Raw genomic sequence first — 26,302 nt, forward strand, 5'->3', positions numbered from 1 at the left:
AAACACAGTTAAAGGACGTGTGGTATTATGTAAAGTCCTGTAAACCTATGTACTGCTATCATATATAGGGGAAATAATTAAATCCAGCAGTATAACACATCCCAATGTTACTTTAGGAAAAAGTAGTGTAAAAAAAGGAGCAATCAGCTCACCTGTCCAAGTGCACGACAAAATGCTGTAGTAATAGCAACAATCCAAACGATAGCCGGTGCGCACGTCTTCTTAAAAGAATCACTTTATTGATTCAATAATATAAAAGGCACAAAAAATGGTTGAACCCAATAGCACAAAAATGAAAAAGGCATGACAAAAGACAATGCAGGTCTGAGACATGTTGCCTGGGAGCGCAGCGGATATTTCTTTTCTGCCTTTTTAATTTTTGCCCCGTTGTGTTCAACCATTTTTGTGCCTTTTTATACTACTGGATCAACAAAGCAATTCTTAAAAGAAGATGTGAGTGCCGGCTATTGTTAGGACTGTCCAAGTGATGTCCCCTCTTCTGTTGACACATAGGAGTACTAACCATGTTTGGGGGGACAGATGAAGTAGCGGATGCCTCCCACGCTGCCGTCATTCTTTCCATCTGGCTCGTCCAGCTCCACTCCCACCCACTGACCACTAGCAAATTCAGTTGTGCCACAGAAACGCAGTGTGCCAGCCTGTAATAAAAGCACGCAATGTTAGGATAAGCTTGGGGCTCCCTGACACCTGACATGAGGACCACGTGTAAGAGGATGGGAATTAGACTATAATTGATAGAGTACCAATTGTGCTGTGGTCATGTTTTAAGGTATCACCTTGGATAACTGTTAGAACCAGGTGCTTGCTTGTGGTGGGACTCTCACGATGACCAGAATGGAGAACTTGTGCCCAGGAGGAGTTGAATAGAGCCGCTAGTTGTGCATATGATAAGCCGCTCCATTTCTAACAATGGCACAGATACCAGAGCTATGGACTATCCTGAGTTCAGCTAGCTTCAGATTTCCAGCACCACAGACTTACACGTACTCCCGGGCCACAGTTGTGCAAGAAGGCAAAAGCGAGCCCCATCTTGAAATCTTGAGTAGAGCAGAGGTGCACATGTTTGACATCGGCTCAATTCTTTGTCTATGGGACTGCCGGGGAAAGCTGAGTACAGCGCTATTTCCAACAGTCCTGTAGACAATTATTGAAACATGGAAGCTCTGCTTCACTCGAGATAGGGCAAAGCCCTGTTTTCGGGATCACTGAGAGTACCAGTAGTTGGACATTCTGTGAACAATACGTTTTCCCATATCTTATGGATAGGAGATAACTCTTTTTTTCCCTTAAACCGGAAAACCTCTATAACTAACATTCTTCTTATATGCGTCCTCCATAGATTGCTAATCATGGTTTCTGGAAGTTCCATCATTCTCCCATAAACATAAGATAGTTGGCATAGGAAAGACAATGTGTATGGAGAGAGGGAGATAAGTGTCTGTCGGTCAACTGCAGTGCCCCTAATCTCAGCAAAACAATAAAATCTGACGGGTGGAATCCAACCCCGCCGATCTGGACGATCTTGTACCTTTTCAAGGTCCAGCAGTACCCGGTCACCGAGCCTCAGCCCAATAGACGCGAGCATCAGGTTACCAGGGATGTTGTCATAATTGGGCAGCGTGACTTTGGGCAGGTTGCAGGTCAGGGGCACAGCATCCAGAAGCAGCTGCTTCAGTTCCTTTGCAATCATGGCTGACTCGGCCTTGTCTAGTCCCATATCCATAGGGTCAGGAACCACATCTGCTGGGACCTGGCCTTTACTGTTCTGTGAAGGAGATGGAAAAAAGAAAAATACATTATAGTAATAGTAATGAGGTATGGAGGACACAATTTAGATTTACGTAGCAGCTGAAAGGGCCAGCTTTGATGCTGTAGATGCAGGTTGGGCACTCAGTGGTTCATCATAGTTTCTGCTCTGAAATATATCTGTTCCTAAATTTTTCAAAACTTTTTCCCAAGTTAAGGCTTCTGTAAATGGAGACACATGTACGTCACCACATTGCCACTCATCTTTGGATATTTTGGAGATATCTCATGCTCCATCCAGACTGGTGACGGTAAGAAAAGGTGATCTTAAGCAGGTAAGGCATTACTTACCCTGACCGAGGGGTTGGCGCCATGTTCCAGGAGACATTTAACAGCCCCCAGGCACAGATTAGAAGCCGCAATGTGCAGAGCGGTGCCATGGTTGAAATCGCTGCAGGTGGAATTGAGCACTGACGGGTGAAGAGAAGAGAGGGGTCAGGTATTGAGAATCTTCAGCAGCGATCATTCCTGGATGTGTTTTTTTTTTTTTTTTTTTGCTATTTTCCACATTTTTTTATTCTCACCTTTAGGCTTGGAGGCTTTCAGTAAGATGCGTAACAGTTCTGGGACGTCGAAATAGGCCGCGTAGTGAAGGGCGTTCATGTTGGTCCAGCGGCTGCGTAGGGTTACGTCCGCTCCCAGCTGGAGAAGCTGGTTGGTCAGTCGTACGGCAGCCGCAGGGTCTCCTGAAGAAATGAACACACCCTGTGTGAAAAGTTTTGCTACTCTGCCAAACCTACACCTAGAACAACCATAGTAGCGCCATTTGCCCAACTCACCCAGCACAACACTAGAGCCATTGGATGGTGCAGCCACAATGACTAATGGATGTGTAGTCACTGTTCACACATTACCAAGGTTGGTTTGCAGTAGCAATGGGTAACGTCACCTCTGATACATTCATTGGTAGAAACTTCTAGCGGCCAACTCAAAACCAAAATCAATGTTCTCCTTCCAAGTGGATGTCTTTGGTTCCACCATCCAATCAATCTGCAGATCACTCAGACTCCCAGAATGGTTGGCAAATCTCCCAGTCATTGGGAAGCCTCCTGGCAAGTGGGTCCCCCTGGAGGCTTTCCCTTTGGGTAGGGCTGGGATGAACTATACACCCCTATAGTAATGTCTCTGCAGATGGATGGTGATGGGTAATGGGCACAGTTTATGGTATTTTGTATAGAGTTTGCATTACTCACACATTATATGACCCATACATACCTACACCATGGGCTCCAGCTTTACACGCATAGTGTAATAGCGTCATGTCTGTTAGTCCATCCCTGTCATTCACATGGCAGCCCCTTTTCAAGATCTGTGAGGGGAAAAAAAACCATATTGAGGTATAAGCAAACCAATAATGTAACCCTTTGTCAATAAAACTCAGGTGATCTTTTTGGGGAGAGTGGAGTACGCCTTGGAAAGTATCATCTGGTAGTGAAATATCTGCCTGCAAAACACAAGGCTCTAGTGAATAAAGTGAAACCGCCCAATTCTTATCATGCCAGGGAGAGATAGGAAATCTTCATACACATAAGATGATCTGTCCATCCTGGAGAAATTGGCATATCCAATGTATGTGGTGGTCTTAACCGCATGCCGATATTTTATATGAAAGGATTAGAAGATCCTCAGACGGTCACCAGTGCTGGTGGTGAAGCCTGGTGCTCCAGCTTCACAGAAAGAAAGGTTTCCAAACCCCATGGGTAACATTGAGCGATAACAGTATTTACAGTCCTCGCTTTCAAGCTCCATTACCTGAGTTTTACAAATAAAAGACTTTGAAGTGGATCCAAGAAGTCGTATGTGAACTCTGGACACAATAACGGTGATTACTGGAATCGGTTTTCCAAACTATTCTGTACAACTAATATTTTAATGCTTCAATACATCCAAAAAAAGAGAGTAGAGAAATACACTTTTTGTGTATACAACAGCTATATAGACATAGATATGTGTCTCCTTGACTACAAACTTTCCATGTGTAGTCTGATACTGCAGTCATTAGCTACCTCGCTCCATCTACTGTACGTACACACACCGTCAAATTAAGTTTCAGTAATCATAGAATGATATTCTGGTTCTTGTTTCCTCTTTCGCTGTATCAAAGATACCGGTAGTTAATATGAATATTTGCTCCAGTAAAGTAACCCTTACATGACATGACTCCAGGATCTGACTACTATAAGGTTTGTATTATGTAACCACAGTGTGTTAGAGTTATTATATTAATCTGATGATCTGTAATGTTTGATTCACACTGCAGATGTGCAGACATGCAGGCAAAGCTGTTCACAGTACTCCAAGAGACCGAGACTTTTTTCCTTCTGTTACTTTCAAAAATTTACTATTGCATGTGTGACTCTTCTCCAAGAGGCTGTGACTTTTTCATCTTCTGAGAAACAATAATTGTTGTTTATATACTAGAATTTACTATTGCATGTGTGACTTTACACCAAGAGACCAAGACTTTTTCACCTTCTGAGAATAACGGCTCAAATTCATTAAAGTGTTTATGCCTCAAATCTAGCTTGAAAAATAGCAAGTTTTGTGACTTTTGGTGTTTTCATGCCAGTTTCTAAATTACTGATGATGTGCGGTTGTGCCTGACTGGTGTAAGATTTTTGGCGAGGCACACACCACTTTTAAGGCATTCATAGAATCATGGAATGTTATAGTTGAAAGGGACCTTCAGGGTCATCGCTTCTCTAAATCATCTCAGACAGATGTCTGTTCAGCCTCTGTTTGAAGACTTCCATTGAAGGAGAACTCACCACCTCTCGTGGCAGCCTGTTCCACTCATTGATCATCCTCACTGTTAAAAATATTTTTTGCCAATATCTAATCTGTATCTTCTCCCTTTCAGTTTCATCCCATTGCTTCTCGTGTTTCCATGTGCTATTGAGAATAAAGATGATCCTTCTACAATATGACAGCCCTTCAGATATTTGTAGACAGCTATTAAGTCTCCTCTTAGCTTCTATTTTGCAAGCTAAACACTCCCAGATCCTTTCACCGTTCCTCGTAGGAATACTTTGCAGTCTGCTCAACATCCTGTTAGCTCTTCTCTATTCTTTATCCAGTTTTTCAAAGTCTTTTTTAAAATGTGGTGCCCAGAACTGGACACAGTGTTCCAGATGAAGCCTGACAAAGGAGGCGCAGAGGGGAATAATTACTTTATATGATCTAGACTCTATGCTTCTCCTAATACATCATAGATCGGTGTTTGCCTTTTTTGCTGCTGCATCACACTGTTGACTCATGTGCAGTCTTTGATCTATTAGTATACCCAAGTCTTTTTCACACATGCTGTTGCTTAGTTCTATTCTTCCCATTCTGTAGATGTAATTTTCGTTTTTCTTTCCCAGATGTAGAATCTTTCATTTCTCTCTGTTAAATACCATTCTGTTAGTCGCTGCCCTTTGTTCAAGCTTATCTAGATCCTTCTGAATCCTTTCTCTGTCATTTGCCTCTTAATGAATCAAGATCGTCTGACTGACATGCCATCTCATCAAGACTGGCTTGAACAACGCCATTCTTAATGAATCGGGGCTAATGATTCTTGTTTATTTACCAGAATTTACTATTGCATGTGTGACAGTACTCCAAAAGACAGTGACTTTTGTCCTTCTGAGAAACAATGAGTCTTGTATATCCACTAGAACTTACTATTGCACGTGTATCACTTTGTAAACAGGCCCAAGGTTTGAACTGCTTGGTATAAATAAATGCTGATTCTAGGACTTCCCTCAAAGCAATATTGACCTGATATTTAAGTGTTTTGTCTATGTGGAAGCCCAGCTGCAACTAGTGAACCTGATCTGAAGAGCTGACCCTTTGTAGAGTAGGCATGGCTACTCTAAACAATGGAAACACCTTAAGTTTCAAAGGCGAAGCCAATAAGCAACAGTAGAAGATTTTTTAAGGCTGACCTATGATGAAGTTGCTTCATTTTTCATTTTAGAAGCCTTGGAGCAAATTAAAAGTAAAACGCATAAAACAGACCCGTGTCATCACCTTGTGAAGTATATTTTATAGCAGAACTATGTGGCACTGGTGGAAACCCACAGTACATGTGACAATATTCCTGGCATGCTAGGCCATATGATGGGTGAAGAGGACCTCTGCTTTCATGGGTGATGTCCAACTTGAAAGCACGTTTTCTATAATCACTCGTTCAATCACAAAGTACTTACCTCACTGCCAATAACGTCTATCTTGTGCTGGACCTGGGGCACCCACTGCCGGATGATGGCAAAGAGTTCTGGAATACTAGTTTGGGGGTCAAACAATATTTCCTGGCACGCAGGGTCATTGGGATCAAAAAATGTGAAAGCTGAAGTAGAAAATGAGAACAAGAAAGAAAAATTAAGTCAATCCCGCTAAAAATACACTAAAACCAGTAAAACTAGTTTTGGGTATGGGAAGGTATCAGTAGTTACCATAATCCTTAGGAAGAGGAGCCGGGGCTGAGGAGTGAACCACTGGTCTTTTCCGTTTCTCCAGAATAGGACTCTGGAAATCGATGGGACGCTGGTTCTCCTCCGATGCACAATCTAGAGGGTCCTCTCTGGTCATAATTCTGTGGGAACCGGTAGAATTGAAATGAATAAAACACAAGGAAGACATTAATAATGTCCCAAGTATGATCATTGACTACATGATGACTTTAGGAAGGTGCTCACTTGAGAAGATTCATTGTGAAAAAAAGCCTCTATCATTGGGTCGTTAGACAACGTCAGTCCTAAAAGTAACCCGAGAGCATAGATGACTTACCCGTATCATTCTCTAGTACAGTGTTCCCCAACTCCGGTCCTCAAGAGCCAAAAACAGGTCATGTTTTCAGGATTTCCTTAGTATTGCCCAGGGGACAATTGCATCACCTGGACAGGCAAGAATTCCATCACCTGTCCAATACTAAGGAAATCCTGAAAACATGATCTTTTGGTGGCTCTTGAGATCCGGAGTTGGGGAACACTGCTCTAGTATGTGTCCAACAGGACTATATGGCACTGATGTGGATTCAATGGTACGTGCAACAATGTGAGTGGTGAGGAGGCTCTCTGTATTGCTGCTACTATGGGTAGAGGGCCAACCTGAACCCATTGGTGTCCCTTGGCTGTCACTGCTATTTGGGCCTGGCAGTCAAAGTTGCCAGGGATTTGTGGCTGTTATTGTTATGAGGATCCTAATAAAAGGATCCTGCAGTGGTCACTGATATGGAGGTCATGTGACTCCTCACTGTTATGGAGGTCCCATGACTGTCACTGATATGGAGGTCCTGTGGTGGCCATTTTTATAGAAATCCTGTGGCTATCACTGTTATAGGGGGTGCTGTGGCTGTCACTGTTATAGGGGGTCCTGTAGTTGTCACTGTTATGGAGGTTCGGTGGCTGTCACTGTTATAGGGGGTCCTGTGGCTGTCACTTTTATGGTGGTTCGGTGGCTGTCACTGTTATAGGGGGTGCTGTGGCTGTTACTGTTATAGGGGGTCCTGTGGCTGTCACTGATATGGTGGTTCGGTGGCTGTCACTGTTATAGGGGGTGCTGTGGCTGTCACTGTTATGGTGGTTCAGTGGCTGTCACTGTTATAGGGGTGCTGTGGCTATCCCTGTTATGGTGGTTCAGTGGCTGTCACTGTTATAGGGGGTCCTGTGGCTGTCTCTGTTATGGTGGTTCGGTGGCTGTCACTGTAAGGCCTCTTTCACACATCAGGTTTTCGCCGTCAGGCGCGATCCGGCGCTTTTGACAGAAACCGGATCCGGCGAAATGCAATGCCGGATCCGGTTTCCCCCCCATTGACTTGCATTTGCGCCGGATCGCGCCGGATGGCCATGCGTTTCATCCGGTTTTCGCCGGATCCGGCAATGTGTCGCAATGTGTCGCGATCCGGCGTCTGGAAAAAACGTCTACTGTAACGTTTTTTGTCTCCGGCGAAAAAGCCGTACCCGCCGGATCCGGCGCGTCCGGCTTTTTCACACAATGAAAGCCTATGAGCGCCGCAATGCGCCGGATCCGGTTTTTTGGTCTGAGCATGCTCAGTAGCTCTGCCCACAGGAGATATATAAAAGCAAGACAATGGGACCCTCAGCCACACCCAACATGCCACCCAAGCCAAGAACCAGGAGCAGGCAGCAGACATCTGCAGCAGCAGCACCATCAGCACCACCCCAAATGGAGCAGCATGCTGAACAACGGGAGGGGAGTCCAGAAGCAGATGAGAGACGGTAATTATCAAATCCCCCATTCCTCCAAACTAGGGCCATGGAATATCAAGATATTCATTGGCCCTTTGTTTCTCTTTATTCAACAGCCGCCAAAGAGATGCAGCAGCAGCAGCAGAAATGGCATCACTGGCAGCAGCAATACCCACAGCCATGGAGTCTGGCCATCAACAGGACAGCACATCTTCTTCTGGGAGCCCTCCCTCGCATCGTCAGCGTTTGACGGTAAGTTTTTATTTCCAAAATCCATCATCTCTGTAATATATGTCTATGCATTGCCTTTTATTTCAAAACAGGAATCACAAGATGAAGAGGAGCTCCCAGAAGAAGAAGGAAGGGGTGGACAGACACTTGGAGTGGGCTCACAATTGGTAAGTTTTTTGCATCAAACGCAGAAACACAACATCACACTACACACAACACATAGAAAACAATGTTCTGCAGACCACACACAGCAAACAAATGCCTACATCCAAAGACATAACATTTTTTGTTTTCTTCTCTAGTCTTCCCAATCTGGTGCTCGGCCAAGAGGTCCTCGCAGTGCCTCCCAGGGTCATCGGCGACAGCAACGCGGCGGTCACCAGCGTGTAAGTATAAATATTTTTGCTTTGTTTTTTTGCACTTTTTATTTCATTTCTTTTGTGGAGGCTAATTATGTTATTTTTGTCTTTTTCTTTAACAGCCTTCACAGCGTGCTCCCGACTCTGACGGTGAGGATGGAGGGATTGATGTGGACCGCCTCATCGATCTCGTCAGAGAAAGGGAGCCGCTCTGGAATATGGCTGACCGCCGCCACGCTGACCTTATCGTTACCCGACGACTCTGGGAGGAAATCTGTTCTCTCCTTGTGGGCCGCTGGGAGGACCTCGAAGCTCGGGCCCAGATTAAAGAGCGTAAGTATATACAGTACCGGTTGCTTGATGTAAACCAGTGTTTCCCGAACTCCAGTCCTCGTGGTCCCCACGGATCATGTGTTCAGGATTTCTATTTACTATGGAAATCCTGAAAACATGACCCCTGGGGACCATGAGGACTGGAGTTTGTGAAACACTGATGTTGTATACTAACCACTCCTTTCTCGTTTCAGGGAACAGAATTGTGAATCGGTGGCGGTCTGTGAGGGATCGTTTCAAGAAGGAGTTCAATAAAGAGATGCGGGCCCCGAGTGGATCTGGAGGACGCAGGAGCAAGTACAAGTACGCACAAGCCCTGTCGTTCCTCCGGGAAACAATGGTCACCAGAAGGTAAATATTACACACCACATGTGAAAAAAAATGTTAGATGTAACTTTTTTTTTCAGCCAGGGCCATACCATGTCAGTATTTTAATTGTTTTTTTTTCTCTTTATTACACAGCACGGTGAGCAGCACTCGGGAGCCTGCACGATTGGACCCTTCTGAGGCGATCCCTGAGGAGACCGGCACCGAGGGACACTTCGACCGCCCCGGTACATCTGCACCTTCCCAGCCTTCCCACACATTCGACCCATCTGTCCCATCCACCAGCACAGGAGCATCGTGGCCGCCTACATTACATGAAGCTGCTGGTGAGGAGATCGCTTTCCCTTTACCCCACCCTTCTGCCCCTGCCACCTCTAGTACACCTGCGGGTACTGGGCGGCAGCGGCAGAGGGGTCAGGAAAAGAGTTATGCGCAAGAGTTCTTGCATCTGAATGCATCTTTCCAGAACTGTCTCAAAGTCTTGTCAGAGCAAATCTCCGCAGGCTTTCAGCAGATCAACTCCAGCATTCTGGAGGTGAAGACACTTCTGCAAACCATGCATTCAGAAGCAAGATCTTCGCCAAACCACACCTTTTTCAGGTCTGTTGTGGAGCGCATGGCAACACTATCTCCTACCCAGCAGATGCATGTAATGCATTCGTGCCACGGTGCTCTCCAGCAAGTTACCTCCCAACCTCCACCTCCCACCACTGTAGTTCCTCCACCTGCACCCCCTCCAGCCACTTTCCATCCTCCCCCTCCTATTACATCTGCACCCCCTCCAGCCACTTTCCATCCTCCCCCTCCTATTACATCTGCACCCCCTCCAGCCACTTTCCATCCTCCCCCTCCTATTACATACCAGCAACCTCACCAGTACCAGACATCTCCCCACTTCCAGCAACCTGCCCCGTACCAAACTCCTTCCCCGTACCAAACTCCTTCCCCATACAACTTTCCATCAACATCATCTGCTCCTACAGTCCCTGCCCAACCCTCCACTCCACCGCCCACCACCTCTTCTGCCTCCCACATGTCCACCCATTCTGTAGCTTTTTCCACACCTTCACCTCTAACTGTTCCTTCCCCACCACGATCCCAGTCCTCTCTCCACACACCCAGTGTCGAAGTGTCCCGCAGCCCCTCCAGCAGTATTTCCACCCCACAGTACACAGATTTGTAATGTTTTTTTTTTGTAATAAAAATGCCCATTGGGTTTAAAACCTTTATTAAAAAAGTTTTTTGCACTTTAAAAACAAAAAAAAAAAAAAAAATTTAAATAAAAGTTAAATTATCGTTTCACAATGGTTGTCTGTCATTTCTTTCTGCGGCGAACTATGTTTAAAAAAAGGTTAAATACAGGGTATTTCAAAGGTAAAAAGGTATTCAAAACCAGGTATAACTGTGGGTAAATTTTAGCTTTTTGCCACAGTTGTGTTCCTGGTTGTGTTTGAAGCAAAGTATTTCACCGAAAAAGTTGTGTTTATTGTTGGTGATTTCCTACCAATGTACACAACTTTTGTTAAAAGGTGAAATACTTTGCATAAAACACAACCAGGTACACACCTGTGGCCTAAAGCTAAAAATAGTAAGACCATGACAAGATAGCCAACTTTGGTTGGCAAAGGTATATACTGTTGGTCCAGAAGGTACACAAGTTTAGGGCAAAAATCTCTCACACTCTGTCATCCCAGTGTACTCTGCCTTGAGGTGACATAAAGTATAGTGCAAAATTGTCCCTCATTACTGAAACCGTCACAGAACTTCTAGTGGTAATATTTCCAATGACAACATCCATCTTCGCCAGTAACTTGCTCTTCTCTCCAACCTGCACTTTCTTCTCTACAACCTGTCAAAGAAGGGCTGTAGGAACATGCTATATCTAGTTTTCCAGTAGCCAATCCCGTTCGGAAGGCCACAAGGGTCAATTTTAAAAACCGGATCCGGCGTAATCCGTCGAAAAACGGATAGAAAAACGGATAGAAAAACGGATGAACCGGATGAGACGGATCCGGTTTTGTCTGTCAAGAACAAGACGGATCCGGCAGAAAACCGGATCCGGCACTTCAGGTTTTACAAAACATTTGCCGGATCCGGCATTCCGGCACGACGCCGGATCGCGCCTGACGCCGAAAACCTGATGTGTGAAAGTAGCCTTATAGGGGGTGCTATGGCTGCCACTATTATAGGGGGTACTGTGGCTGTCACTGTTATAGGGGGTCCTGTGGCTGTCACTGTTATTGTGGTTCGGTGGCTGTTACTTTTATAAGGGGTGCTGTGGCTGTCACTGTTATAGGGGGTCCTGTGGCTGTCACTGGTAAAGGGGGTCCTGTGGCAGTCACTGTTATGGTGGTTCGGTGGCTGTCACTGTTATAGGGGGTGCTGTAGCTGTCACTGTTATAGGAGGTCCGGTGGCTGTCACTGTTATAGGGGGGGTCCTGTGGCTGTCACTGTTATGGTGGTTCGGTGGCTGTCACTTTTATAAGAGGTGCTGTGGCTGTCACTGTTATAGGGTGTCCTGTGGCTGTCACTGTTATGGAGGTCTCGTGGCTGTCACTGTTTTAGGGGGTACTGTGGCTGTCACTGTTATAGAGGGTCCTGTGGCTGTCACTGTTATGGAGGTCTCGTGGCTGTCACTGTTATAGGGGGTACTGTGGCTGTCACTGTTATAGGGGGTCCTGTGGCTGTCACTGTTATGGTGGTTCGGTGGCTGTCACTGTTATAAGGGGTGCTGTGGCTGTCACTGTTATAGGGGGTCCTGTGGCTGTCACTGGTAAAGGGGGTCCTGTGGCAGTCACTGTTATGGTGGTTCGGTGGCTGTCACTGTTATAGGGGGTGCTGTAGCTGTCACTGTTATAGGAGGTCCGGTGGCTGTCACTGTTATAGGGGGTCCTGTGGCTGTCATTGTTATTGTGGTTCGGTGGCTGTCACTGTTATAGGGGGTCCTGTGGCTGTCACTGTTATGGTGGTTCGGTGGCTGTCACTTTTATAAGAGGTGCTGTGGCTGTCACTGTTATAGGGGGTCCTGTGGCTGTCACTGGTAAAGGAGCTACTGTGGCTGTCACTATTATAGGGGGTCCTGTGGCTGTCACTGTTATGGTTGTTTCGGTGGCTGTCACTGTTATAGGAGGTGCTGTGGCTGTCACTGTTATAGGAGGTCCGGTGGCTGTCACTGTTATAGGGAGTCCTGTGGCTGTCACTGTTATGGTGGTTCGGTGGCTGTCATTGTTATAGGGGGTCCTGTGGCTGTCACTGTTATAGGGATCCTGTGGCTGTCACTGTTATTGGGTCCTGTGGCTGTCACTGTTATTGGTCCTGTGGCTGTCACAGTTATAGGGGATCCTGTGGCTGTCACTGTTATAGGGAGTCCTGTGGCTGTCACTGTTATGGTGGTTCGGTGGCTGTCATTGTTATAGCGGGTCCTGTGGCTGTCACTGTTATAGGGATCCTGTGGTTGTCACTGTTATTGCGTCCTGTGGCTGGACCTGTTATAGGGGTCCTGTGGCTGTCACTGTTATTGGGTCCTGTGGCTGTCACTGTTATTGGGTCCTGTGGCTGTCACTGTTATAGTGGTCCTGTGGCTGTCACTGTTATTGGGTCCTGTGGCTGTCACTGTTATAGGGGTCCTGTGGCTGTCTCTGTTATGAGGTCCTATGGCTGTCACTGTTATTGGTCCTGTGGCTGTCACAGTTATAGGGGATCCTGTGGCTGTCAGTGTTATGAGGTCCTGTGGCTGTCAGTTATAGGGGGTCCTGTGGCTGTCAGTGTTATGGGGTCCTGTGGCTGTCACAGTTATAGGGGGTCCTGTGGCTATCAGTGTTATAGAAACAGCTGCAGAATCATAGGTTGGAGATCATTGTTCTGTTACGTCCTTGTACTTGGTATAAAGTGTACGCTGAAAAAAGATCCTGCCAAATGTTTTTATTTAATTAGCCTTAGCAAAGTTCTGATTTCTTTGTAAAATACTCCATTAAATTATTTTCCTTCCTTTTCTCAACTTATTTTGTTTCCTAAAGTAAGGATTTAAATTACAAAGATTTGTAACTTTGCACAGGATAATCAATGATTAAATAAAAAGAAAAAGTTTAGTTACTCATCAACATTCCAGTAAGCCCCCATTTACCAAACAAAGAACAAAAGAATGCACTTTTGGCCTATGCCTAGTTGGTATACATCTGCATACTTTTTCATTAAAAATGTGGTATTATTTGCCTTTTATAGCTTCTGTGCTGCGCTTTTTATTGCTGGCTTCAGAATGAGTAAACTGAGAATCCGTCAGTGAGCTTGTTCTGACAGGAGAGTTTTTTTATAAGTCGGTATCTGTATTTTTTCTGAACTCCTCTGTGCTGATTTATTATGACCCCAGACCACATCAAATGTTGAATCGAACATTGATCGTGTCATATCTTAGCTAAGAGGAGCTCAGAAAAAGACAGACAACTGCATTACAAACTTCCCATCAGAAGGAGCTTACTAATGGACCTTCAGTTAGCTTATTCTGCATCAGTCAGAAGACAGTCTCTGTCTTTTTCTGAACTGCCCTGTCCTGACTTCTAACCTGAGACTAAGTTAAACGTGAACCAAACATTGATGTTGTAATAACTTATCAAAGAGGAGCTCAGAAAAAGACAGATAGATGTCCAATCACAATAATCTCACATATAGATCCTCAGTTAACTTATTCTCCAGCCAGGCAAACAAAAACCCAGTCTCTGTCTTTTTTTTTAAACCCCTTTGTGCTGATTTATGACCACAGACCACATCAAAGGTAAGCCGAACTTTGATGTGGTTATAGATGAGCTGAAATGGAGCAGAACATATAATAGTGTTACAAATGTCACATAATTAGCTCGCTAATAGATCCTCAGTTAACTCATTATGCAGCCAGCAATAAGTAGGCAAACAAAGAGGCAGTAAAAGTCAAACGGTGCAAAATTTTTTATGAAATCCAATTGCAAAAATGCTTTTAAGCCCAAAATACAGGCATTTAAGAAAGGAAAAATCGCCAAAGTTGTTCTTTTACTTTAAAAATGCCAGTACAGACCATTATCATACCAGTCAAGTGCAAAACTGCATCCAGCTCAGGTCATTCATAATCACACTATGGACCTCCTATACAACTGAAGGTCAAATTATTATCCGGACTATATCACACCATATATTACAGACCAGCACTATAATAACAATATAATCATACAATTCAGATGGTCCCTTTAATAAACGTCTGGGGTTTACAATTCTGCAGCTATAATGTGACCACAAGAAGCTGATTGTATCACACACAATGCTACCATCTGTAGACACAGAGAGGTGGGACAGAGCCAGGCTCGCAGCCAGGGACCATCATGGACTGTTCTCAGGATGCTAGATTATTCCATGGGAAGGAAGGCAGTGTCTGAAAATGTCCGCAGGCACCAAGCCAGGGCTCCTAGGGGAGGGCCGGAACAGAGCAAAGAGTCACACGGCTACAAAATAAGAAAGGGACCGAAAATCAGATCTAAGATACAAGCCAACACAAACGGCCGGGAACGCGAGACTACGGGAATGCGAGACTACGGGAATGCGAGACTACGGGAAAGCGAGAATAAGGGAATGCGAGAATACGGGAATGCGAGAATACTGGTGTTCTGTCTCCAACATCTAATTCATAACCTTTGACTGTCTGCTTGTTTATATTTACAGTGATTTACTGGAGAATATATAAAATGTTTAGATTTTCATAGATTCTATTGTTTTAATTGTTTTTGGCTCCCTCTAGTGACCAGAGTCATAACAGCAGTGTTATTGTGTTATTTTTCTTTCACTTTTGATGATCATATTTTTTCCCTCCGTTGCAGTGCATTCTGGTAAGCTTTTGCAGTGCATTCTGGTAAGGTTGCAATGCATCTTGGTAGCCTTTGCAAAGGATTATGGTTAGTTCATCCTCCATTTCCCTCCAGTTCTCCATTTTCCTTCTGCCTGCATTCAGGAAGCATCTAATTTCTCTTCTCCCCTTGTGATAGCATCGCTGGTATGTATTTATGCTTCCTGTATCTAATTCCTGTCTCATATTAGTCTGGTTAATTAGTCCTTCAGCTGGTTAGCTATTAGTGCAGATGTTCATTTATAATGTACTTTGTATAATATGTATTTCTGATGTACCCTGTATAGACTGTGTGTACAGTTGTGGCCAAAAGCATTGACACCCCTGCAATTTTGTCAGATAATACTCAGTTTCTTCCTGAAAATGATTGCAAACACAAATTCTTTGGTATTATTATCTTCATTTAATTTGTCTTAAATGAAAAAACACAAAAAGAATTGTCCTAAAGCCAAATTGGATACAATTCCACACCAAACATAAAAAAGAGGGTGGACAAAAGTATTGGCACTGTTCGAAAAATCATGTGATGCTTCTCTAATTTGTGTAATTAACAGCACCTGTAACTTACCTGTGGCACCTAACAGGTGTTGGCAATAACTAAATCACACTTGCAGCCAGTTGACATGGATTAAAGTTGACTCAACCTCTGTCATGTGTCCTTGTGTGTACCACATTGAGCATGGAGAAAAGAAAGAAGACCAAAGAACTGTCTGAGGACTTGAGAAACCAAATTTCTCATGCTTCCTCACAATCTCAAGGCTACAAGTCCATCTCCAAAGACCTGAATGTTCCTGTGTCTACCGTGCGCAGTGTCATCAAGAAGTTTAAAGCCCATGGCACTGTGGCTAACCTCCCTAGATGTGGACGGAAAAGAAAAATTGACAAGAGATTTCAACGCAAGATTGTGCGGATGTTGGATAAAGAACCTCGACTAACATCCAAACAAGTTCAAGTTGCCCTGCAATCCGAGGGTACAACAGTGTCAACCCGTACTATCCGTCGGCGTCTGAATGAAAAGGGACTGTATGGTAGGAGACCCAGGAAGACCCCACTTCTTACCCTGAGACATAAAAAAGCCAGGCTGGAGTTTGCCAAAACTTACCTGAAAAAGCCTAAAACGTTTTGGAAGAATGTTCTCTGGTCAGATGAGACAAAAGTAGAGCTTTTTGGGCAATGGCATCAACATAGAGTTTACAGGAGAAAAAAATAAGGCATTCAAAGAAAAAAACACGGTCCCTACAGTCAAACATGGCGGAGGTTCCCTGATGGTTTGGGGTTGCTTTGCTGCCTCTGGCACTGGACTGCTTGACCGTGTGCATGGCATTATGAAGTCTGAAGACTACCAACAAATTTTTCAGCATAATGTAGGGCCCAGTGTGAGAAAGCTGGGTCTCCCTCAGAGGTCATGGGTCTTCCAGCAGGACAATGACCCAAAACACACTTCAAAAAGCACTAGAAAATGGTTTGACAGAAAGCACTGGAGACTTCTAAGGTGGCCAGCAATGAGTCCAGACCTGAATCCCATAGAACACCTGTGGAGAGATCTAAAAATGGCAGTTTGGAGAAGGCACCCTTCTAATATCATTCAATTCATTTAAGACAAATTAAATGAAGATAATAATACCAAAGAATTTGTGTTTGCAATCATTTTCAGGAAGAAACTGAGTATTATCTGACAAAATTGCAGGGGTGTCAATACTTTTGGCCACAACTGTATATATGTTTTGCTTGTAGTTTTAACCGCGCTCCAATATACCATCACGTTCCATGAAGCACAGATTCAACTACAGTCTCCTTATTGGACCCCGGTATAGCGGTTTAGCTGCCTGTATAAGCTACATGAATTCTGCTTCATTTAGTGAAGACAGAAGAACGGGAATGTGAGAATACGGGAATCCAAGAATAAGGGAAAGCGAGAATATGGGAAAGCGAAAATATGCACAAGTAAGAAAATGCAAAAGCAAGAATATGGGAAACCGAAGATATGGGAAAACGAGAATATGAGAAAGCGAGGATATGGGACAGCGAGAATATGAGAAAGCGAGGAAATGGGAAAGCGAGACAATGCGAAAGTGAGACTATGGGAAAGTGAGAATATGGGAAAGCGAGAATATGGGAAAGCGAAGACATGCACAAACAAGAATATCCGAAAGTGAGACTATGGGAAAGCGAAGATATGGGAAAGCCAGAATACGAGAAAGCGAGGATATGGGAAAGCGAGACTATGCGAAAACGAGAATATGGGAAAGCAAAAATATGGGAAAGCGAGAATATGGGAAAGCGAATTTATGGGAAAGCCAGAATACGAGAAAGCGAGGATATGGTACAGTCAGAATACGAGAAAACGAGGATATGGGAAAGCGAGACTATGCGAAAGCAAGAATATGGGAAAGCGAGAATATGGGAAAGCTTTTGATCAGAATGATGGAAACAGAAAATATTGGAAAGCTTGTGGTCAGAAAGATGGAAACAGAGAATTAGAGAAAAGATTTGGGAATAGTCTAGACCAACAGGGATATTGAAAAAAAAAAACAAGAAGCCAGGGACCAGCCTTAAAGGGGAAGGGTAGTTATATAGGATGAGACGATGATGCTTGTGCATCGGCCATGAGGGAGAAGACAAGAAAATAAAGGAGAGACAAACAGATTAAACGACCAAAGGAAATAAGAGATTGAGGGAAATAAGAGGAGAAGAGTGATGGCTTCCTGTACATGGCTGGAGGTGGGCAGGTTGGGATGTGAAGTAATTTGGAAAGTGCTAGTCATTAAATCATAGTCACTACTGCTATTGACCATGTGCCGTATCACCAATCAATACACTTGTCATCACCTACCACCACGTATTACTACAATATACATCATATACCTACATACTGTAACTACAGCGTGTGCAGTCTCACCAGGCCTTGCTATGAAGGTGTATGGTCAGACTCAACAGGCCTTGCTCTGGCAGGTGTATGGTCACTCACCAGGCCTTGCTCTGGCAGGTGTATGGTCAAACTCACCAGGCCTTGACCTGGTAGGTGTATGGTCAGTGTCACCAGGCCTTGCTCTGGCAGGTGTATGGTCAAACTCACCAGGCCTTGACCTGGTAGGTGTATGGTCAGTGTCACCAGGCCTTGCTCTGGCAGGTGTATGGTCAGACTCACCAGGCTTTGCTCTGGCAGGTGTGTATTCAGACTCACCAGGCCTTGCTCTGGTAGGTGTATGGTCAGTCTCACCAGGCCTTGCTCTGGCAGGTGTATGGTCAATCTCACCAGGCTTGCTCTAGTAGGTGTATAGTCAGTTTCACCAGGCCTTGCTCTGACAGGTGTATGGTCAGTCTCACCAGGCCTTGATGTGGCAGGTGTATGGTCTGTCTCACCAGGCCTTGCTCTGGTAGGTGTATGGTTAGTCTCACCAGGCCTTGCTCTGGCAGGTGTATGGTCAGACTAACTGGGCTTTGCTCTGGCAGGTGTGTATTCAGACTCACCAGGCCTTGCTCTGGTAGGTGTATGGTCAGTCTCACCAGGCCTTGCTCTGGCAGGTGTATGGTCAGTCTCATCAAGCCTTGCTCTGGCAGGTGTATGGTCAGTCTCACCAGGCCTTGCTTTGGTAGGTGTATGGTAAGTCTCACCAGGCTTGCTCTGGCAGGTGTATGGTCAGTCTCACCAGGCCTTGCTTTGGTAGGTGTATGGTCAGTCTCACCAGGCTTGCTCTGGTAGGTGTATGGTCAGTCTCACCAGGCTTTGATGTGGCATGTGTATGGTTAGACTCACAGGGCCTTGCTCTGGCAGGTGTATCCCAGACTCACCAGGCCTTGCTCTGGCAGGTGTATGGTCGGACTCACCAGGCCTTGCTCTGGCAGGTGTATGGTTAGACTCACAGGGCCTTGCTCTGGCAGGTGTATCCCAGACTCACCAGGCCTTGCTCTGGCAGGTGTATGGTCGGACTCACCAGGCCTAGCTCTAGCAGGTGCATGGTTAGATTCGCAGGGCATTGCTCTGGCAGGTGTATGGTCAGACTCACGAAGCCTTGCTCTGACAGGTGTATAGTTAGACTCACAGGGCCTTGCTCTGACAGGTGTATGGTCAGTTTCACCAGACCTTGCTCTGGCAGGTGTATGGTCAGACTCACCAGGCCTTGCTCTGGCAGGTGTGTTGTTAGACTCACGAGGCCTTGCTCTGACAGGTGTATGGTTAGACTCACAGGGCCTTGCTCTGACCGGTGTATGGTCAGTTTCACCAGACCTTGCTCTGGCAGGTGTATGGTCAGTTTCACCAGACCTTGCTCTGGCAGGTGTATGGTCAGTCTCACCAGGCCTTGCTCTGGCAGGTGTATGGTCAGTCTCACCAGGCCTTGCTCTGGCAGGTGTATGGTCAGTCTCACCAGGCCTTGCTCTGGCAGGTGTATGGTCAGTCTCACCAGACCTTGCTCTGGCAGGTGTATGGTCAGTCTCACCAGGTCTTGCTCTGGCAGGTGTATGGTCAGTCTAACCAGGCCTTGCTCTGGCAGGTGTATGGTCAGACACAACAGGCCTTGCTCTGGTAGGTGTATGGTTGGTCTCACCAGGCCTTGCTCTGGCAGGTGTATGGTCAGACTCACCAGGCCTTGCTCTGGTAGGTGTATGGTCAGTCTCACCAGGCATTGCTCTGGCAGGTGTGTGGTCAGTTTCACCAGGCTTTGCTTTGGCAGGTGTATAGTCAGTCTCACCAGGCCTTGCTCTGGCAGGTGTATGGTCAGACTCACCAGGCCTTGCTCTGGCAGGTGTATGGTCGGAGTCACCAGACCTTGCTCTGGCAGGTGTATGGTCAGTCTCATCAGGCCTTACTCTGGCAGGTGTATGGTCAGTCTCACCAGGCCTTGCTCTGGCAGGTGTATGGTCAGTCTCACCAGGCCTTGCTCTGGTAGGTGTATGGTCAGTCTCACCAGGCCTTGCTCTGGCAGGTGTATGGTCAGTCTCATCAAGCCTTGCTCTGGTAGGTGTATGGTCAGTCTCACCAGGCCTTGCTCTGGTAGGTGTATGGTCAGTCTCACCAGGCTTGCTCTGGTAGGTGTATGGTCAGTCTCACCAGGCCTTGATGTGGCAGGTGTATGGTTAGGCTCACAGGGCCTTGCTCTGACAGGTATATCCCAGACTCACCAGGCCTTGCTCTGGCAGGTGTATGGTCAGACTCACTAGGCCTTGCTCTAGCAGGTGTATGGTTAGATTCACAGGGCCTTGCTCTGGCAGGTGTATGGTCAGTTTCACCAGGCCTTGCTCTGACAGGTGTATGGTCAGTCTCACCAGGCCTTGATGTGGCAGGTGTATGGTCTGTCTCACCAGGCCTTGCTCTGGTAGGTGTATGGTCAGTCTCACCAGGCCTTGCTCTGGCAGGTGTGTATACAGACTCACAAGGCCTTGCTCTGGTAGGTGTATGGTCAGTCTCACCAGGCCTTGCTCTTGCAGGTGTATGGTCAGTCTCATCAAGCCTTGCTCTGGCAGGTGTATGGTCAGTCTCACCAGGCCTTGCTTTGGTAGGTGTATGGTCAGTCTCACCAGGCCTTGATGTGGCAGGTGTATTCCAGACTCACCAGGCCTTGCTCTGGCAGGTGTATGGTTAGACTCACAGGGCCTTGCTCTGGCAGGTGTATCCCAGACTCACCAGGCCTTGCTCTGACAGGTGTATGGTCAGTTTCACCAGACCTTGATCTGGCAGGTGTATGGTCAGTCTCATCAGGCCTTGCTCTGGCAGGTGTATGGTCAGTCTCACCAGGCCTTGCTCTGGCAGGTGTATGGTCAGTCTCACCAGGCCTTGATGTGGCAGGTGTATGTTTAGACTCACCAGGCCTTGCTCTGGCAGGTGTATTCCAGACTCACCAGGCCTTGCTCTGGCAGGTGTATGGTTAGACTCACAGGGCCTTGCTCTGGCAGGTGTATCCCAGACTCACCAGGCCTTGCTCTGGCAGGTGTATGGTCGGACTCACCAGGCCTTGCTCTAGCAGGTGTATGGTTAGATTCACAGGGCCTTGCTCTGGCAGATGTATGGTCAGACTCACGAGGCCTTGCTCTGACAGGTGTGTGGTCAGACTCACGAGGCCTTGCTCTGACAGGTGTATGGTTAGACTCACAGGGCCTTGCTCTGACAGGTGTATGGTCAGTCTCACCAGGCCTTGCTCTGGCAGGTGTATGGTCAGTCTCACCAGGCCTTGCTCTGGCAGGTGTATGGTCAGTCTCATCAAGCCTTGCTCTGGCAGGTGTATGGTCAGTCTCACCAGGCCTTGCTCTGGTAGGTGTATGGTCAGTCTCACCAGGCTTGCTCTGGTAGGTGTATGGTCAGTCTCACCAGGCCTTGATGTGGCACGTGTATGGTTAGGCTCACAGGGCCTTGCTCTGACAGGTATATCCCAGCCTCACCAGGCCTTGCTCTGGCAGGTGTATGGTCAGACTCACTAGGCCTTGCTCTAGCAGGTGTATGGTTAGATTCGCAGGGCCTTGCTCTGGCAGGTGTATGGTCAGTTTCACCAGGCTTTGCTCTGACAGGTGTATGGTCAGTCTCACCAGGCCTTGATGTGGCAGGTGTATGGTCTGTCTCACCAGGCCTTGCTCTGGTAGGTGTATGGTCAGTCTCACCAGGCCTTGCACTGGCAGGTGTGTATTCAGACTCACCAGGCCTTGCTTTGGTAGGTGTATGGTCAGTCTCACCAGGCCTTGCTCTTGCAGGTGTATGGTCAGTCTCATCAAGCCTTGCTCTGGCAGGTGTATGGTCAGTCTCACCAGGCCTTGCTTTGGTAGGTGTATGGTCAGTCTCACCAGGCCTTGATGTGGCAGGTGTATGTTTAGACTCACCAGGCCTTGCTCTGGCAGGTGTATTCCAGACTCACCAGGCCTTGCTCTGGCAGGTGTATGGTTAGACTCACAGGGCCTTGCTCTGGCAGGTGTATCCCAGACTCACCAGGCCTTGCTCTGGCAGGTGTATGGTCGGACTCACCAGGCCTAGCTCTAGCAGGTGTATGGTTAGATTCACAGGGCCTTGCTCTGGCAGATGTATGGTCAGACTCACGAGGCCTTGCTCTGACAGGTGTATGGTCAGACTCACGAGGCCTTGCCCTGACAGGTGTATGGTTAGACTCACAGGGCCTTGCTCTGACAGGTGTATGGTCAGTTTCACCAGACCTTGCTCTGGCAGGTGTATGGTCAGTCTCATCAGGCCTTGCTCTGGCAGGTGTATGGTCAGTCTCACCAGGCCTTGATGTGGTAGGTGTATGGTCAGTCTCACCAGGCTTGCTCTGGCAGGTGTATCCCAGACTCACCAGGCCTTGCTCTGGCAGGTGTATGGTTAGAGTCACAGGGCCTTGCTCTGGCAGGTGTATCCCAGACTCACCAGGCCTTGCTCTGGCAGGTTTATAGTCGGACTCACCAGGCCTTGCTCTAGCAGGTGTATGGTAAGACTCACCAGGCCTTGCTCTAGCAGGTGTATGGATAGATTCGCAGGGCTTTGCTCTGGCAGGTGTATGGTCAGACTCACGAGGCCTTGCTCTGACATGTGTATGGTTAGACTCACAGGGCCTTGCACTGACAGGTGTATGGTCAGTTTCACCAGACCTTGCTCTGGCAGGTGTATGGTCAGTCTCATCAGGCCTTGCTCTGGCAGGTGTATGGTCAGTCTCACCAGGCCTTGCTCTGGCAGGTGTATGGTCAAACTCACCAGGCCTTGCTGTGGCAGGTGTATGGTCAGTCTCACCAGACCTTGCTCTGGCAGGTGTATGGTCAGTCTCACCAGGTCTTGCTCTGGCAGGTGTATGGTCAGTCTCACCAGGCCTTGCTCTGGCAGGTGTATGGTCAGACTCAACAGGCCTTGTTCTGGTAGGTGTATGGTCAGTCTCACCAGGCCTTGCTCTGGCAGGTGTATGGTCAGTCTTACCAGGCCTTGCTGTGGTAGGTGTATGGTCAGTCTCACCAGTCTTGCTCTGGTAGGTGTATTGTTAGTCTCACTAGGCCTTGCTCTGGCAGGTGTATGGTATGGTCAGTCTCACCATTCTTGCTCTGGTTGGGGTATGGTCAGACTCACCAGGATTTACTCTGGCAGGTGTATAGTCTTACTCACCAGGCCTTGCTCTTGCAGGGGCTGCTGTCCTCGGTCCTGATGCACCTGATGCTGGTGCTGATGGTTCTTGCTGGATCAGGTGTGTTGTTCTTCTGATGCCGACTCCTGGATCCTCAGGATTTGGGGGGATTATTCTCCTGATGCTGCTGCTCCTGTGATGCTTTTTTCTATCATTCCTGCGTCACTGGGATGCTGGGGAGCTGTGCAGATAATGAGGGACGAGAGGAGGGAGGAGGAGAGAGCTGGGAAGGGAGCAGACAGGGGAGAAGGAGGAGGAGGAGGGAGGCGTAGCTTCTGGAGAAAACACAACAGGCACAGTAAGCAATGGAGGCAGGCACATAAAGACCTCGAAACACAAGCAATACAGCCCTATGGGGAGACAAGTTGACATATACAAAGAGGTGAAAAATACAGAATGCAATAGAGGAAATCATAGGGGACAGATTAGCAAGTAATAATTCTAAGTGGCTTATATACGGACAGCAAAATGCGGATAAAGAAGTAATGGCAGGTTCATATGTGATAAGGAGGCAAGAAACACCACAGGCAGTCATATACCCACATGTAGGGTCACCAATACATCCGCCCCGTGTTCCCGATCAGGGGTCATGCTCATTGAAAAATATCTCAACAGCTTTGAAAATTTCCTTTGTCTTATGTCCATCCCCAGAATCACATCACCGGTTACATCCCTATAACTGCAGCCGTCAGCCTTCATAAACCAGAGGCAACCGGAAAGGGCTAGATGTACACTATGGAGACTATTCCATGATCAGTGCAGCCAAAGATTATGCTGGGAATATGACCGGCATGTGGTCATTCTCCCCGTCAGTGATGCTCCAATACAGTCAACCCCGTCCATTCAATTGGGGGTCAAATGTCACTGATGTCTGAGGAAACAAATATCCCATCAGGGGGCTAACTATGGGATGAGCGGAGGTTATGGGGTGATATAAAAATACAATTTCCTGTAACTTCTATCCTGTGCCATCATTGTTTATTTTCTCAATATTTTGTCATCACTTTGTGAAGTATTACTGTCTATTGTACCTGTGACATTAGTATTTTTTATCTCTGTGCTGTGATATCACTGTTTATTACCTCTGTACTGTGACATCAATGTGTTTATTATCTCTGTACTGTGACATCACTATTTATCATTCCTGTACTGTGACATCAGTTTATTATCCTTATACTGTGACTTCAGTTTTTCTCTGTACTATTATTGTTTATTATCCCTGTACTGTGACTTCACTGTGTCTATTATCCCTGTACTGTGACATCAGTCTATTATCCCTGTACTGTGATATCACTGTTTATTTTCTCTATACTGTGATATCAGTTTAATATCCCTGTACTGTGACAGCACTGTGTATATTTTTCCTGTACTGTGACATCACTGTTTATTATCCCTGTAATGTGACATCACTGCGTGTATTATCATTGTACTGTGACATCAGTGTTCATTATTTCTGTACTGACATCACTGTATTATCCCTGTACTGTGACATCACTGTGCTTACTATCCCTGTACTGTGATATCACTGTGCTTATTATCCCTGTACTGTGACATCAGTCTATTGTCCCTGTACTGTGATATCAGTTTATTTTCCCTGTACTGTGACATCACTGTTTATTATCTCTGTACTGTGACATCATTGTGTTTATTATCCCTGTACTGTGATATCACTGTGTTTATCCCTATATGGTGATATCACCATGTTGTGGAACGGCACAGCAGCTCATGATAGTAAGAATGATCCAGCATATCCATAGTTTGAAGCATATCTATACAAGGTGCCAATATTGGAATTTTTGCCTGGTAACTGGTGCCTCTTGGGGAGATGGGGCTGTATGCCCTCTGCCGCACAGAGGATATTAGCAATACAAGATACAATAATATTCAGAGTCTTCTGACAGATTTTGCATCATGCCTTAGGAACAAGTTACACCAGCTACCTTACTTTGTCCCATAGAGATAAGAGGCATCTCTGCCCTCCGCTCAATGCCAATGTGACTTTAGCTGGAGATTCAGCCTGCATTATTAATCACATTCTTCTATAAATACATTTAAAAAGCAACTTCCAGAATAGAAAGTATAACAAAACTTAGTCATGTGAATGAGGCCTGAGCACATCACTTACTGAAATGGACAGTGACTGCACAGGCATAGCCACCTTGCCAAAGACAAGTGCCCAGACCCTCGTTATAGGGATGGGCGAGGGTCCACAAGGTCAGCGCCCCCACAGCTTGGACATAAGTGATTGATGTCTCCAGTGGGAAGAAGAGGATATCCACGTGTGACGTGAATTTAATCTCTTCTAGACCGAAAAATATGGATTTCCAAAATAAAAGTGATCCTGCACCTGGACAAGGGGCAGTAACACTGGAAGCTCCTTCCTTCCCCGTGTCTGGGACACGTGATTATATGGTGAGCAGCTCCTTGATCATCCAAGGAAGGGTCCTTACCCCAAGTGAGACACTATCATCTTTGTTTCCAAGATGTGGATTGTAAATCGAAAAAACAATCTCTGCTGTTTGAAATGAAGGCAGACAGACGCACACAAATATATACACACAAAGTTCCTTAAAAAAGTATTCATACCCAGTGAACCTTTCCACATTTTTTCACTTTTCACACGTAAATGTATGTTATTGGAATTGTATGAGATATACCAACAAGGAAATACAGGGTTTTCTAATTATATTAAAGATATAAATCTGAAAATCTTGACATGCATTTGTAGTCAGCCCCTTGTAGCCTGGCACCCCCAAATAAAATCCTCAGTGACAATTGTCTCCAGAAGTCTGGTAATTAGTAAATTGAGTCCATCTGTGTGTAATTTATTTTCAGTATAACCACAGCAGTCCTGTGAAGGCCTCGGAGGTTTGTGAGAACATTAGAGACATAAACATAAAACATCAACATGAAAACAAAGGAATACACTAGATAGGTCAGGGATAAAGATGTGGAGAAGAGTAAAGCCAAGGAACACACCAGATAAGTCAGGGATAAAGATATGGAGAAGAGTAAGGGTGTGTGCACACGCTGCGGATCCACAGCGGTTTTGGTGCTGCAGTGTACAGTACCATAATATCCTATGGG

The 26,302-nt window shown here is 46.2% G+C and overlaps 1 protein-coding gene across 2 annotated transcripts in view; it reads right to left on the reverse strand.

Annotated features, from left to right (window-relative positions):
* CLIP3 (CAP-Gly domain containing linker protein 3) overlaps positions 1–23,454 on the reverse strand; it is a 38,492-nt gene extending 15,038 nt beyond the window's left edge. The window contains exons 1-8 of one of the 2 annotated variants that reach the window (XM_073549093.1): positions 23,197–23,454; positions 6,264–6,403; positions 6,018–6,157; positions 3,043–3,136; positions 2,352–2,513; positions 2,119–2,237; positions 1,550–1,786; positions 524–659 (exon numbers count right to left, since the gene is read on the reverse strand). In XM_073549093.1, the coding sequence (XP_073405194.1) occupies positions 524–659; positions 1,550–1,786; positions 2,119–2,237; positions 2,352–2,513; positions 3,043–3,136; positions 6,018–6,157; positions 6,264–6,399 (1,024 nt within the window). In that variant the 5' untranslated portion in view covers positions 6,400–6,403; positions 23,197–23,454. Of the gene's footprint in view, positions 1–523; positions 660–1,549; positions 1,787–2,118; positions 2,238–2,351; positions 2,514–3,042; positions 3,137–6,017; positions 6,158–6,263; positions 6,404–20,540; positions 20,560–23,196 lie in introns of those variants that run through there. The other variant, XM_073549095.1, reaches the window with a different exon arrangement.
* Between the last annotated feature and the right edge of the window lie 2,848 nt (positions 23,455–26,302).

The sequence above is a fragment of the Dendrobates tinctorius genome, unplaced genomic scaffold (assembly GCF_039654945.1).
Source record: "Dendrobates tinctorius isolate UK_male_01 unplaced genomic scaffold, ASM3965494v1 ptg000158l, whole genome shotgun sequence".
NCBI classification, from domain to species: Eukaryota; Metazoa; Chordata; class Amphibia; order Anura; family Dendrobatidae; genus Dendrobates; species Dendrobates tinctorius.